The sequence below is a fragment of the Cydia pomonella genome, chromosome 2 (assembly GCF_033807575.1).
Source record: "Cydia pomonella isolate Wapato2018A chromosome 2, ilCydPomo1, whole genome shotgun sequence".
NCBI lineage: Eukaryota > Metazoa > Arthropoda > Insecta > Lepidoptera > Tortricidae > Cydia > Cydia pomonella.
The window spans coordinates 2,225,353-2,240,757 of NC_084704.1; the positions used below are offsets into that span (position 1 = coordinate 2,225,353).

General features: G+C 38.6%; 2 protein-coding genes across 5 annotated transcripts in view; both read right to left on the minus strand.

Moving 5' to 3' along the window:
- Window positions 1-23: 23 nt before the first annotated feature.
- On the minus strand, window positions 24-6,633 carry LOC133531487 (protein unc-50 homolog). The gene is made up of 6 exons (XM_061869737.1): window positions 6,190-6,633; window positions 5,340-5,405; window positions 4,344-4,464; window positions 3,342-3,478; window positions 2,770-2,871; window positions 24-1,099 (listed from the first exon to the last, which is right to left on the minus strand). Exons 1-6 carry the CDS (start codon window positions 6,431-6,433, stop codon window positions 963-965), a joined length of 807 nt encoding a protein of 268 aa, XP_061725721.1. The 5' UTR covers window positions 6,434-6,633; the 3' UTR covers window positions 24-962.
- Window positions 6,634-10,639: 4,006 nt separating this feature from the next.
- Window positions 10,640-15,405, minus strand: part of LOC133531298 (proclotting enzyme-like) — a 40,682-nt gene continuing 35,916 nt past the window's right edge. For all 4 annotated transcript variants that reach the window (XM_061869441.1, XM_061869455.1, XM_061869435.1 and 1 more), the window contains 5 exons: window positions 14,168-15,127; window positions 13,139-13,331; window positions 12,328-12,488; window positions 11,575-11,831; window positions 10,640-10,982 (listed from right to left, as the gene is read on the minus strand). In XM_061869441.1, the coding sequence (XP_061725425.1) occupies window positions 10,827-10,982; window positions 11,575-11,831; window positions 12,328-12,488; window positions 13,139-13,331; window positions 14,168-15,127 (1,727 nt within the window). In that variant the 3' untranslated portion in view covers window positions 10,640-10,826. The remainder of the gene's footprint in view (window positions 10,983-11,574; window positions 11,832-12,327; window positions 12,489-13,138; window positions 13,332-14,167; window positions 15,128-15,405) is intronic.

The window sequence follows — 15,405 nt, forward strand, 5'->3', positions numbered from 1 at the left end:
GGGGTAAAGTAAATAATAAGAAATAATATTTACAAAATTTATTAATTACAGAAAGTAATTGTTTAATACAAGTAGGTATCATAATTATTGACTATGTACAATGATATTTTTATAATAAACTTATTAATGCAGTCCCATGCAAAAAATTTCATTCAATGGTTAAATTACAAAAATGCATTTCCTTATCCTACACCCCATTTTAGTGTCACTGCTGGACAATACATGCTATATTATTTATTATTGCCAACAATAGGTAATAATAATATGTGTTAAGTATTCATATTGTAGCTTCATGCAAATACCTCATCATATTGTCATTTTTTACTAAGAAAAATAATAGAAAAGCTGACATGTTAAAGCGAAAATCTAGAACTCTTCTGCGAACGAAATGCTCTTTGAAATCTGTGATCGGGCAAAGTTTTTCACTTTTGTACGCTGATTTTGAATGTTTCCAAACCATATATTTTTTAGCCGTGGTGAGGTTATATTTTGTTTGGCAGCAGAGTTTATTTACCTCGTGTTCCAAAATCCCCGCAACGCTTAAAATTACATGTTCTGTGGTTAAATTATAGGTGCTTTATGTTGCTTAGTTTTCAACTAACAACTGCATTATTATACTACGTCGGTGGCAAACAAGCATACGGCCCGCCTGATGGTAGGCAGTCTCCGTAGCCGACCATTGGCAACTCCAGAGGTGTTACATGCACGTTGCCAGCCTTAACACTCCGCACCCTCATTGAGCTCTGGTAACCTTACCGGCAGGAACACAACACTATGAGTAGGGTCTAGTGCTATTTGGCTGCGGTTTTCTGTAAGGTGGAGCTTCCCCACTTGGGATCTTTGCATTCTTATATATTATACGAGTAACATAACTATTGTACATTGAATTTAGACACATGTGATGTCCGTATAGTTTAGTTCAATTTTTAATGAAATATTCGCATGAATATTCTCAATTATTATTACAAAACTCTATACAAGTAGAAATCTTTAAGCATATGGCTGAAGTTGAAACCCATGAGTAGGGAGGCGATGTACGCGATACAGAGCGCGGGTAGAGGCAGCAGGAACGCGCGCGTGTTGCTCAACATCGGAAGATCTGGAAGAAATAAATCGTCCATAGATTATTTTAGTTGGAAAATTGGCCCCAGTCTGCCATTGGTCCCGATTTTGAAGAAATTGAAGAGTAAATATTTTACAGACTAAAATTAGAGATTCATTCATGAATAAATTGTCTTTATATTCCAAATACTAACATTAAAGTTCTGTTATATTACTCAAACTCATTTTAGGTATCTCTGATTTAAAATCATAATTTAGAAAAAGCTTGTCGAAGGGTTATTCCTGCTTCGGTAATATCTAATATCGAATTAAAGGTCAAGGTCACCATAGGGTGTAAGAGCCAGATAGTATGTGATACATTTAACCTTGATCTCTATGGTTTAGATTAAACTCTCAATTGTATCTAATAGATTTCCGTAACAGTGATCAGAACTGAACAGAACTGAACCGGGTTTTAATTCAGAGGTGTGTGGTTACCCTTACTAAATGTGTAAGAACAGCTGGATTCGCACAGGAGTGCCGCGATAGGATCTCGCCCGCGAGATAGACTACCCGTCCCTAGTAAAAATTATAATAAATTTAGAAAAAGACGGGTAGTCTAATACTGTCGCAGCGTTCCTGGTTGTTACTGGTTGTTATCGATAATTGAGTAGTTACGAAATCCGAATAGGTATTAGGCAATCCCCCCCCCCCCTCGCGGGCGGGACCCGCCTGTTCGTAATTAAATTCTATTCGAGTTGAGCTGTGCACAGTGCAATAAAGAAATCTCCTTTTATATATCTATAATCCATATTAAAACGAAGAATACCTAGTGAATTATAGTAATTATTCTAATGTTAGTCACAATAACCACAGTTGGAAAAGTGTAGGCCACAAATGAACAATAAAAAAAATAACCCCCAACATTTGTGTCATGACTTACCACTGTCAACTACTTTGCCATAATCTGAAAGTATTTCAGGTACCTTTTTAATAATTCTATAAACTCTTCAACTTTCAGATTACTTGATTTATGTGTTCTAGATACTGATCCAATGTCTAACACGAATACAATACCCCATAAGTCACATGACGGAACAATAAAATTGTATAAAAAGCATTTAACCTCTCCAATTTTGTGTGTGTGGCGGTTGGTCTAAAGCATAGGGGGTGCAGGGCTTAGGAAAAAATTCATCCATGTGATGTTTTTTAGATATTACGCTAAAATAAGCATGTTTTGTAGGAAAAACTTTTCTCTATAATCAAAAATGGCTCAAAAACGAATCGGAGCACCCCACCATCCACGTGGTCTTGTCTGCCCTACCCCTAGAGTGTTTATAAAAGAGAACGGGTGCGCGAAGGCGACCAGTAAGCCGAAGCTGCGGAGCCGAGCGAAGTGACCGTGCTTCGTCACGCAAGGGCGGAAGGGCTGCTGTTCCCGAAGCGCCGGAGCTACGTGAAGTCACATTGTCACTAATAAAAATCTAAGTCGTTTTTGTGCAACCCCTTTGCTTTAGGTGGACCGTGTGCAGCTAAAAATAGTAGGTTCCTCAGTTGTGCTGTATAGTGCAGACAAGTGTTCAAAAAATGCACAAACATGACTAAAATTCGGTCAAGAACCTTATCATACACATACAAGAGATTAAATGAATTTTAGAATTTATTTCAATGGCAATAAGGTCTAAATACATCTGAAATCTTTGGTCTTCGGACATGAAGATCACTTACTGCTGTATCCCAGGAAAGTGATGTAGAGATAGTAGATGATGGAGGCAAGCCAGAACGTGTTGGACACGAAGCAGGGTAGGATGCCGTCGTGGCTCAATAGACCTGGAAACAACAAAAACCTTTTAATTAGGTTATAAATTCTGAAGCTAGAGCAATGATTTTTTCAACAGGTTATTATTATTAATTTTGATATTTTAGTTTCCTTAGAAGCTAGTGCACTTTAAATATTCGCAAAAATGGCCTAATTTACTAGGCCACGAAGAGAAGCTTGGTATTCAAAACTGACATCAATTAGCCTAAAAAGCAAAACAGTCCAACACAAATAATTTCATCACCATTTAGATCTCAAAATTTGGTTACATTTGGTTAAGTTTTGGAGCAGGAAACAGTCGACTACGAAACATCCTTTTTTGAGATTTTACTCAGGATTGTTCGCCTAAAATATTTAAATCTCAGCTCCCGTATATCCTCTTAAAATATAAACAAAGGCCTTAACTACAAAGAAATTAAAATTTCTTACTATGTGGGTAGTTGAGTTTCTACTCTGCTCCTAAAACTTAAGGTAACCTTACTGTTAAACAGCACGATCTGCAAACAGTGGAGTAGCGACAGCGGCGGGAAGAACGCGTTGATGTGCACGTCGAAGGCGTAGCCCCACTCCACGTCGGGCGCCGCCGCGTCGCGCCGTAAGTATTTGTTGCTTATGTACCTGGAAACATAAATCTTAGTGTACAGTCACAGTGGCGTACGTCCAGCAGGGCGTGTTTTTATGGGATTTGAGCAGCGTGCAACGAGGCCACTCATATATAGTTTCTTGCCAGTCCCATATTGGGATACCCTCCTACAATGTAGGAGGGATTTAAATCTTCTCGGGTCAGAGGTGTAGGGTTAGAGCCGGTGTAGCTTTACTTCACGTTCTAAAGCGCATTGTAATATGACGACCGGTTTGGCCTAGTGGGTAGTGACCCTGCCTACGAAGCTGATGGTCCCGGGTTCAAATCCTGGTAAGGGCATTTATTCCTGTGCTGAGCATGGATATTTGTTCCTGAGTCATGGGTGTTTTCTTTGTATTTATGTATTTATAAATATTTATATATTATATGTATCGTTGTCTAAGTACCCTCAACACAAGCCTTATTGAGCTTATTGTGGGACTTAGTCAATTTGTGTAATAATGTCGTATTATATTATTATATGCCTTCTTGGAAAATATCTTTATACGTTTTCAGTCAGGTCGCACACTTATGGCTCACAACTACCGAACGCCGCGAATGTTCACTTTAGATTGCGCGCCTAATTAGCGCAAGTGATACAACGCTCGCATAAAGCGCAATCTAGCAAAGAGGCGTGCGTAACCACGGCGCATTCGTTGAATCTGGACACGCCTTTAGACAAACAAATGAAAAAAGTGAATAAGCTCTCTGTCAAATTTTGTTCTACTGCTAACTTAGGGTTTATTTAAACTTCTCGTAGGTCTAAGTTTGTAAATAATAAAGGATTATCTTCTGAAATAATATTAGGGACTCGAAATAAAGACAGAAGTAAACTTTGTACTGTAGCAAAATGATAGTTACCAAAAGAAAGTGGACACCAACAAGCCAGCTCCGATGAAGTCCACAAAGACTACAAATATGATGAATAACACCAGTTGCCCCCAGTCCAGGCCCATGCCGAGCCCGAAACATATAGAGGATACTGAAACAATTCAATAGGCTCAGGGATAAGTTTGCTTTTGTATGAAAGTAACTGTCTGTCTGTTAGTTCTTCATGTGTAAGCCGCTGAACCAATCTTACTTACTACTTACTGCTAGCCTTTCTCCGCAGACGTTTTGTCTGGTTGCCCTTGGCATATGCCTCTCCCATATTCCTCCATGTGTCTCTGTCTAGAGCCTGTCTTCTCCACAAGGCTCCAGCTACCTGCCTGAACTCGTCTTCCCATCTCATTTCTTGTCCACCATCATTCCTTTCCCCATCCTGAACCAATCTAGGTGAAATTTGGTATGGAGATAATTTGAGGCCCGGGAAAGGACATAGGATAGTTTTTATCAATCTAGAAAGTTAGCAGAAGATCTTCTTCCTTGCCATGGCTCATTGGAGCCAGGGGTCCGCTTGGCAACTAATCCCTAGAATAGGTGTAGGGACTAGTTTTTACAAAAGCAACTGCCATCTAACCTTCCAACACAGAGGGTAAAATAGGCCTTATTGGGATTAGTCTTACAATGTTTTCCTTCACCCACAGCAACTGGTGAATATCAAATTATATTTCGTACATAAGTCCTGAAAAACTCATTGGCACCCCTAAAAAAAATAGGCCACCAAGCTATAAGATGCTAGTCTTTTATGATTATGGAAGTTTGTTTTTTTTTTATTAAACTTAGGTATTAGGCGGGTCCACACAGATCGCGTTTTCCTTGCCTGAGCGCACCGCCTCGGCCGAGGCACGTCTACACTGGCCGGTTTGTGCGTGAGGAAATTGCCTCGCGCGTATGCTCGCTCTGTGTGGACGGGCCTAATCATACAAAATAATGTTTAGATATAAGAGGAAAAAGAATCCATATAAAAATACTTACAAAATAACCAAACACTAAGTAACACAAGGAATGCTGGGTCATCTCTGGCAAACTGTGATCTGGTATCTGAAAACATTATTAATTAATAAATAAATAAATATTATAGGACATTATTACACAAATTGACTAAGTCCCACAGTAAGCTCAATAAGGCTTGTGTTGAGGGTACTTAGACAACAATATATATAATATATAAATATTTATAAATACTTAAAATACATAGAAAACACCCATGACTCAGGAACAAATATCCATGCTCATCACACGAATAAATGCCCTTACCAGGATTTGAACCCGGGACCATCGGCTTCGTAGGCAGGGTCACTACCCACTAGGCCAGACCGGTCGTCAAATTATTATATAATAATAAAAATAAGTAATTAATAATGTTTAAAAAAAATTTAGTTCACACAGTCATAATAAGAACTTAATTCAACTGGGCTATTTTTTCTGACCTAATAACCAAGTCAAGATTTAAAAAAGTTTTTGCAAAACTTTCATTTTTGGTACAAGATTTATCACTGACTACTTATCTTTTTTTTTTTATTCAGGATTACAACAGCTTATAATAATTACATGTGCAATTTTAAATTTTAAGTGTATAAAGCCAATTACAGTAATCCACAAGGTCAAATCGTGATCTTTCCACAGATAAAACTTAAACTAGCATATATTAACAGAAACATGGAAGTATTTGTGTAAAGTGGCCATGTAGGAACACCAACTTGTAAAAAACAAAGCAAATGAATAACAACATCTCTTATACAATCCCTGGCAAGTTAATGTTCTACTAAACAAAGATCACACTTCCTTGTCTGATAAAGAGCAACAAGATGAGACAAGTACTCACGTTTTCTATAATTAAAATTCCGGAAAACTTTCTGGGGCGACACGAATAAGTAAACCATTTGCCACGCCGCGAATTCGAAGTCCATCTGATTGAATTTGAACAGTCTCCGCAAGTATTTGTACCGCTTGACCGCTGCGCTGGCCGTCGTGGGCTGGTAGTTGGCTGGAGCGGGCAAAGGAGAAGTACTACGAGGGAAATTAAACGTAGAACTAGTGCTTGGGGTTGGTGATGTTGAGTACTTCATTTTTAACTGTAATTCACAAACTATCCCCTGTAGTAATCAGTTGAGATGATCGGTGTATCAATGGATAGTAACGGAGGGTGTTTTAGAGAACATTGGTGGTCGCGTTTTATAATTACTTGTTTATTTTCATTGAAAATAGTGGATTAGTCAGGCACAGAGATCTCCGAACTGACGTGACGTAAGTCACGTAAGTGACAGTTGACGTGTGACAGATGGCAGGTAGCGAGTATTGCCACAAGAAAAAATAAATACGGAACCCTTATAATTTGGCCGTGTCCTCCAGCTTGTATAACGCTTCTTCTTTTTTATTAAACAAAATAAACGTCTAAATATCAATTTAGTGGGTGGTATTTGTGCATTTTATTGCACACGGAGCATTTAGCGTGTGCATGTTGTGGCTTTGTGATACTCACGTAAGTTGCATCAATCGTTATTTTTTTTTAGCTATTGGCGCACAAGAAAAAATGATGGTAGCTACTTACGCATTCTGCTTGCGTAGCCTGGGCCTTTACTCCAGCGACATACGAAGTGTGCAAATATCATATTTGCACAATATTTGCACACTACACATATATACAAACTATAGCCGTAAGTCATTACTAACATAATATGGATGTTTTTGTCCGAAATAAATGTTTTCATTTCATTTCATAGTCTGTCATGCCATTTCCGTCAGTAGAAGAAAGCAAAGAAAGCGGCAAATTAAAAAAAAAATTAGGCGCGCGGGGTTATTGCAAAGAGTATAGTAAATATATTAGGTAGGTTAGTGTCCTCCTAGTGAGTATTATATTCTTTGTTAGTGTCCCATAGAAAATTTGAATTTCGTACCTTTTTCTACTGACAAAGTTGTTTGAAGTTGTTAGGCAAGCAAGCAGCAGCCGGACGGGCTGCGTAATTACTTCAGCCTCATCTTCCAAACTTACAACATGAAGCTTCTGTTCAAAGAGCATATAATCACTACGTTTTAAGAGACGGGACTTCCATACTAGCGAGTGGAATCCCTTTGTTTCGCAAATCATTACCAAAATGTACGACAAAGAACTGTCAAAGCACTGTCAAAGAACCATAGTACCAACATAAGCAATTTAAATAGTGTAGTACGCTACACGCTTGCGTTTCTTATCAATATCGATAAAATGGGGAGGCTTGAAATATAGACTCTTGTCTACAAATTTTGTACTCGAAATCAAGTCCACATTTAAGTTGTATGTTATATAGTGGATAGTTCTATGAGTGGACTAATACTTGGTCGAGCTTAATGTGGACTCGATTTTTTTAGAACACCTTGTTGTTCTTCACCACTAGGAAGGATCAAAGTAGCACTTTTTTCCCTACTAGGAGGGATCACTTTTTTCCTCTTTTTGGATACTTCTTAGGTTAAATTATTTAATTTAATTACCATTAATTAAATTTATTTATTTATTTGTACCATAATAATTTCCTCATAGGTGATGTGAAAAGCAGTATGTAAAATTATCACGTGTTAGCAAAAATATTTCCACCTTAGGGTGGTATTCCACCTATCCAATTTCTTGGTCCAATGTCATTGCGTCTCACTCTGTCATTAATCAAAATGTGAGACGCAATACACATTGGACAAAAAAATTGCATAAGTGGAATACCACCCATAGGCGTTAACACTTGAATCCCTCACTACGCTAGGATTCTATTTTAGAATACCTCGTTACACTCAGAATGTAATTATAAAATCCTTCACTATTTTTTTTTCTTAATTTTTTTTTATTAAAAGCACTATTTTCAAAATGATCTGCAGATACATGTTTCAATAAATGTAACTTTTCTATGGGAAGATGTACCACGTCCTCGTTCCCAACAAATTTGACCCACTGCCTGCATCTGAAAACATACAGCCTTGGTTATGTACAGTTTATATTCCAAGTGTTTGCTAATGAGATGATCAACTGATTATTTAGCGCTAATATGCATCTATAAATCATGTTTTTTGGCATCCAATTATCAACAACCCTTTATCAATGCTCTAACTTTTTATATATTTATATGTCTGTTAATCATGAGAACCGGTCATGGTCCTACTGGGCAGTAACCCTGCCTATGAAGCCGATGGTCCCAGGTTCAAATCCTGGTACGGGCATTGATTTATGTGATGACCATGCATATTTGTTGAGTCATGTGTGTTTTCTATGTATTAATATATATATATATATATATATATATATATATATATATATATATATATATATTAATACATAGAAAACACATATATATACATATATATATATATATATATCATTGTCTAAGTACCCACAACACATGTCTTATTTAGCTTCCTAGCTGGGATTAAGTCAATTTGTGTAATAATGTCGTATAATATTTTTTATTGATCACAAAAAGAGAGATTAATTTACTTACATTTCGGATTAATATATTAAATAATTACTAGATTTAAAAAAATATGTTAAATAATGACCATTAATGCATAGATGATAGATAATTTTCCACTGAAAATCTTCGACGAAATAATTTTGTCATATTGCATAACTTGCATGCAATCTCAGGAAATTTCACATATTTTATTTAATTACTTACACTGATATACAAATAAACATACAGTTATCGATAGTTTTAGTACATCCCTAGTTCACAACTAAAAATAATATAAAATATCAAATTTTCGATGTGTTTAAAGCCTGCTGCACCAAAATAAGGTCAAAAGTATCTAAAGCAATACGTACCGGTCTTTATTCAAGGGAAATTCCGCCATAAAATCCCTTTTTTTCGTGATTTTCTCGAATGGCTCGCTTGCCACATATTTCACACTTAGTAAACCGTTTTCTAGGTGGCATTGTAACAAACTCGTTCTTTACTCTGATCACGGTTCACTATTTTCGATATTTTCACTAAATAATAAAGAAATTGCACGAAATACCCGAACAAAACATTGAAGCCTTCATAACAAACAAAACAATTAGGCTGACAGTTGACTTAATGTAAACTTGACATAATAAATAGCACTGACGTTTTATTTTTCTTCGTTGGCAAAGATTTGCGAAACAAGTTCCATACAAATCTTATTTTGTTCCTAGTTGCGTCAGCCTGCTTCTGTTTATAATTATAGGTCTAACGTTTAACTAAGGTGTAGGGTAGGATTTTCTAGTAGAAAGTAAGTAGCTAGTAGCTTAGTTTTGGGACAATTTTTATACTATTTTAACATATGAATAAGTTGCAAGCAATCAGCATTTAACTAGCCTTTAATGATACTCTGGCACCCACCCACTTAGTCAGAAGAAAAAGGCGCGAAATTTCAATTTTCTATCTTCTTCTTCCTCGCGTTGTCCCGGCATTTGCCACGGCTCATGGGAGCCTGGGGTCCGCTTGACAACTAATCCCAAGATTTGGCGTAGGCACTAGTTTTTACGAAAGCGACTGCCATCAGACCTTCCAACCCAGAGGATAAACTAGGCCTTGTTGGGATTAGACCGGTTTTCTCACGATGTTTTCCTTCACCGAAAAGCGACTGGTAAATATCAAATGATATTTCGTACATAAGTTCCGAAAAACTCATTGGTACGAGCCGGGGTTTGAACCCGCGACCTCCGGATTGCAAGTCGCACGCTCTTACCGCTAGGCCACCAGCGCTTGAAATTTCAATTTTCTATGGAAGGACAAACCTTCCCGCCTAGATTTTTTTAATTTGCTTCCTTTTCTACTGGCGGAAATGGCTTCCTTAACTATACAACATAAGGCATGGTAAAAGTGTAATAAAAGAAAAACGATCATTTATTTTATGTACAGTATTTATTAGCCTTATTATTTATAATACTCTAATATTACTAATTATTTACTTATAACAAAGTTCTATAATTAACAGTCAATTTAGTTTTATCACAAAACATCCAGTACCGATATAAAAGCACAATAAATAGAAAGCCAGAAGTTTGAATAAATATGAATGCCACATATATTCGTTGTTTATGGCAAATTTATCTTAGTGACTAAATATTTTCTGTAAGATGGTAACTGGGTTATATAAAGTTAGCGTCTTTCTTAACTTCCTAGAAAAAGAGGATTTTTTTCTCATCATATTTTCTACTGAATTGCCGGATATCAATGTATCAAACAGGAAACTCCTCCCGCGGACGAAGTTTTCTCAAAGGACCACAGTATGGAGTTTTTCAAAAAAGAAGTGTACAGGTTTTTTATATGTAAACCCCCGGAGTTGCAGACGTCCATAGGCTATAGTGACCACTTACCATCAGGCGGGCCGTATGCTTGTTTGCTACCGACGTGATATCACAAAAAATGAAGATAAAGTCATGATAAGTTGATCCTAAAGGGATACACGGGTGTAGACACCAGGATACCCTGGCTCCTCGAGCATAGGGAATCCAGTATGAAGTCATGAAAAAGGTTACTAAACTAGATTCTGGTTCAACCAGCCAGCGTAATGCGTGAGCCGGGTGTAGACGCCAGGGTAGCCCGGCTCGCCGCACTTGTTGCCGAACGACACGACGCCTATCTGCGTCCAGCGCCCGTTCACTTGCAGCATTAGCGGCCCGCCTGAGTCACCCTGGAATGGATAATTCATAATAAATATTCTACACAAATCGACCCACAGTAAGCTCAATAAGACTTGTTGTGGCTACTAGGCGACTATATACATATATTGTGTGTAAATCCAATTCAGGCGATACATTAAATCAGATATAGTATTTATCCGTGTAGTTATTACGAAGTTTTTAAAAAAAAAATTTTTAAGTAAAAATTAATTATGACCCCATAATAAATTTTTAAAATTTTACTGAGCAGCAATGTACTGCAACCATTACGAGACATAGCATAACATGACATTACGAGATACGAGCTTTTTATAGCAACTGCCAACAAGCGTTGACAGGTACTTTAAAAAGCTCGTATCTTGCAGCTTCGTTTCCAGTTGCCTCGAATTCTCTATCCCGCTATAGCAAGTGGCGACTGGAGTCGCCCTAAGTCAAACTGACGATAATTGAAATTGGTAATAAGGGCTATAACCCGCGAAAATCGAAGTTCGTCAATTGGGGCCATTTTTCCCTGTCACTCTAATTACGTCTTACTGAGAGTAAAAGAGAAAGATCCCCGCAATTTGCGAATTTCGGTTTTTGCGGTAGGCCCTCAGAACTCACCTGGCACGCATCTACGCCACCCCTCGCGTACCCAGCGCACAAAAACGCTTCCGTGATGGGTTGGAAATACGCCTTGTCGCAATCTTCATTCCTCCACACAGGAAGCTTTGCTTCCAGTTGTCTCGAACTCTCAGTTCCGCCGTAGCGAGTGGTGCCCCAACCGACGACGGTTGCCACTGAACCATCGAACTGATGCCGGTATAAGTCGGCCGTCGGCAGGCAGATAGGGATCACGTATTTTGATTTTTGGACGTTTTCTGGAATAAAGTGAATGATTACGATTGAAAAGTTGTCATATCAGTAGTTCAAAACAAAAAAAAAACACAATTCTTGCAAGACCGAAGTGATCTCATAAGAGCTCCGCGAACACTTTTGTGTGGAGCTATAAAAATGAAGTTTGTAGAAGTCGATTTCTTCTTGGAAGTTATAATAAATTCGGGTATTATAGAAATCTGATCGGATATTATACATTTGTTAAATAGACGGTGGTTCTGGGTAGTTTTGATGGACTATTTTATGTCTGATAATAACAAAGTGATAAATAATAGTAATGCCCAGAATGGTCGCCCACGGCGTACCCCAAGTGCTTAATGGCGTGTATAATTAAATTCAAAAACGAAAAATGAACATTTATCATCATCTCTATATACTGCTCAATGAAATAATCTAGTGATAGACACGCAAATAAATCTTCGTTTCTCGATGTTCGCGCTCTCACTCCTTTCAATAAATACGAGTACATCATGAACTTACCACCGAGAACTAGAACAGCGATGTCATTATAGTACCCCACTCTAGAGAACTGCTCGTGAGCCTTCACAGCCACGACCCGCAGCGTCACCGGCCTGGACGGCTCGTCCTCTCGGGACAGGTCTACGTCTCCCAGGCGCACACTGAATTGACGTGGCGGGAAACTGCAAACGATAATGATACTTGTTTACCTGGGGGGCTAGCCAAGTGAGAGTAACAATCGTTGATAGGAAACGCTATAATAGAAACTGAACTAATGTATGCTCTTGTCGATATACGATTGTCATCTTGGCTAGGCCCCATGATGTCATCTTCGTTAGGCTGCTGACGAAATTGTAGATTGTGGTCCAGGGCAGAGTACATTTGGCACAATCTTCCGTGACAGGACTTGTTGTTGAGGCAAAGGTTATCTTTACTGATCCATTCTAAAGACTAATGATGTGGTCTTGCTATTGGGGTAGATAATCGTATATTAGCATCATTCATACCCAAGTGTACAGGTAATAGTGATTCCAATAGCTTAAGTTATGAAGATGAAAAATCCTTTTCTACTTAAGTCCCTAGTATATACGCAGCTGTAAGCTCAGGTATTGGGCCTACCAAGTCTACCGATAATCCTTTGCATCTGAATTTACTATTCCTATTGCCGTAGGTATGTTACAACCACCCACAGCCAAACTCCTAACTGCGATTACTGAGATCTATGGTCGGTTGCACCCAAGCGTTTGTCACCGTTAAAATGTAATCGTTCACTGCTGTGTGGCGTTGATCAGTTCGTCAATTGTAGTTGGAGCAACACGATAGTAACACTTACGGTCTTTGCTTAGAGTCCCTGGTGCAATGTGCAGCTGTAAGCACATGCCTCGTGCCTACCAAAGTGCCTCCGCACCAGAACTCTCTCCGCTTATTCCCATGAAGGTAGATGGCGACCATCCACGGCCACGCGCCGGGCGCAGACTCCGTGCCGCCCACTATGCGGCCGCCTTCGTCTTCGCGCTGCCCGCACTCTGGAATGGACGTTGTGTTGGGGTTAGGAAGGTTTATATTTGAACGTAGACGTGCAGGATTTCAAGCAGATTATTTATGTAGTTTTATCGTCATTGACAATAGAACAGTCTACGGTAAGTCTACGCCGATATCCCAGTGTCAATGTTCCTTTGAAAACAATTCAAATTATTTTATCAAATATTTCGATTTGTGTTTCAAAGTAGTCACACTACTAAATATATATAAATTATAAACTGAAATAGATTATGTATACTAAAGGAAAATTGTAGTTGCCTTCGAGTGGTGGAGGCCGGATTCGAACCGGTGTCTTTAGCTATCGCGACTAATGCCATGAACCCCTGGACTACTCCGTCACGTTTCTTTTTAAACGGTTTCATTCCTGAGTTTCCTGATACCTATGGTTTTTTTTTCCCTTCAAATTTACCAAAGGTTAAATTTCTAAGAACGCATTAAGTGTGTTCTTAATTACGTCAAAGCTCAACAACGTAGGTAAAGTAATGGCAGGTCATGGCATTAATGGCACTGAAATGACTAAGTAATTTACTATTTATGGCTACATTACATTTACCAGTTAAGTGGTTAAATACTTAAGATTACGTAAACACTTTGTAAAGTTGTCGCACCTAAGGATATATACGAAGCAATTAGCTTTTTTACGGCGCCTGCCATCTATATCTTTTGTTCTAAATATAATTCTTCTAAATCAAACATATTTTTACGGGCTTACCGATGCTTAGAGTTTATGTCATGTAATGGCCAATAAGGCCAAAATGCCAAACTTTTGATAACCACGTATATATTTTTAAAATCCAATTTAGAATGAAATGTAACTTACCGCTTATATCCACAATATTTGAGAAGTTAGCGATAACAGGAGGCGGTACTGTTGCGAACGTAGTAGAAGGCGGTCTAGCAGTCGTCACGCTCGAAGGCCTGTGCGTCGTCGCAGGCCGTGGCCGTTTCGTCGTCAACACAAGTACTGCCGATGGTCTCTTAGTCGTCGTCGGTTTGGACGGCCGAGGAGTAGTCACTGGTACTAGGTAAGTCGGCTTGCTAGTAGTCGCTACCACCGGTTTTTCAACAGCCGGCGTTGACGTCACTATGGCATTCTTAGGACAGCAAACTCCAGGGACAAATAAGTCTTTAAAGCAGAGAGATTCACGGAGACTTATTAAGTTCAGAAGTAGTTGAGGACAGTTGCTTAAGTCCTCGCATATTCCAGCTTCTCCTTCAGGCGTTGTACAGGATTTTGAATCCTGAGTATCTCCTGTAGCTATTTTAGTAATAGGTGCATCAGGTAAAACTCTCGGTAACGCCTTTTTAACTATAGGAGCTATTTTGTCTGTTACGTTTCTGCCTAGGACGTTTTTACTAATGGTGTATAAAGCTTGTGGAAGTTGTTTCAGATTAGGATCGCTTTCGTCTTTCTCTTCCTCATTGACCATGTCAACGAGGTAATGGCCTACTGTGTTTATGGCACCTAAAGTTTCTGATATCCTGGTGAAAGCAGAATCAGAGAGCAAACGTGGATCGCTTGGGTTGTCCCTGGTTTCTGAATTAATAAGGTCAATGGAACTTCTGCTTTGGTAATTTTGAGGGCCTTGGTTCTGGTAACTTTGGTAACTTGGTTGAAAATTTGGTGCGTTACCAAATGGTCCATGGTTTTGGGTGGTTTGTGTGTTGTAGTATATTTGCATGGAATCGGGGGACCTTTTTCTTGGTGTTGAGAACTGCCAGGGTGGGTTTCTGGGTTGGTGTGGACTGTGCCATTCAGCCGGGGTCTGCGCGAACGACACTGGAAAAGAAAATATTTATGGAGCCGTAGATAAGGATTTTCTAGGTTTATATTTAAGGCACGCCTAAATAAAGGACTGATTAATATAAATCCCACGATAAAGTAAAAGAGGGTTAAGTTACAAATCTTTTAAAATCAGTTTGAACATGAACTGCAAAGTAAAAATATCCTTGGTTCGTTAAGGGCAATACCGGAAAAAACCTATCTCTATTTAAGCAACAAGAGAGACGGCTAAGAAACGCGTGTTTGATCCATACATCGCCTTCCAAAGATCTTAT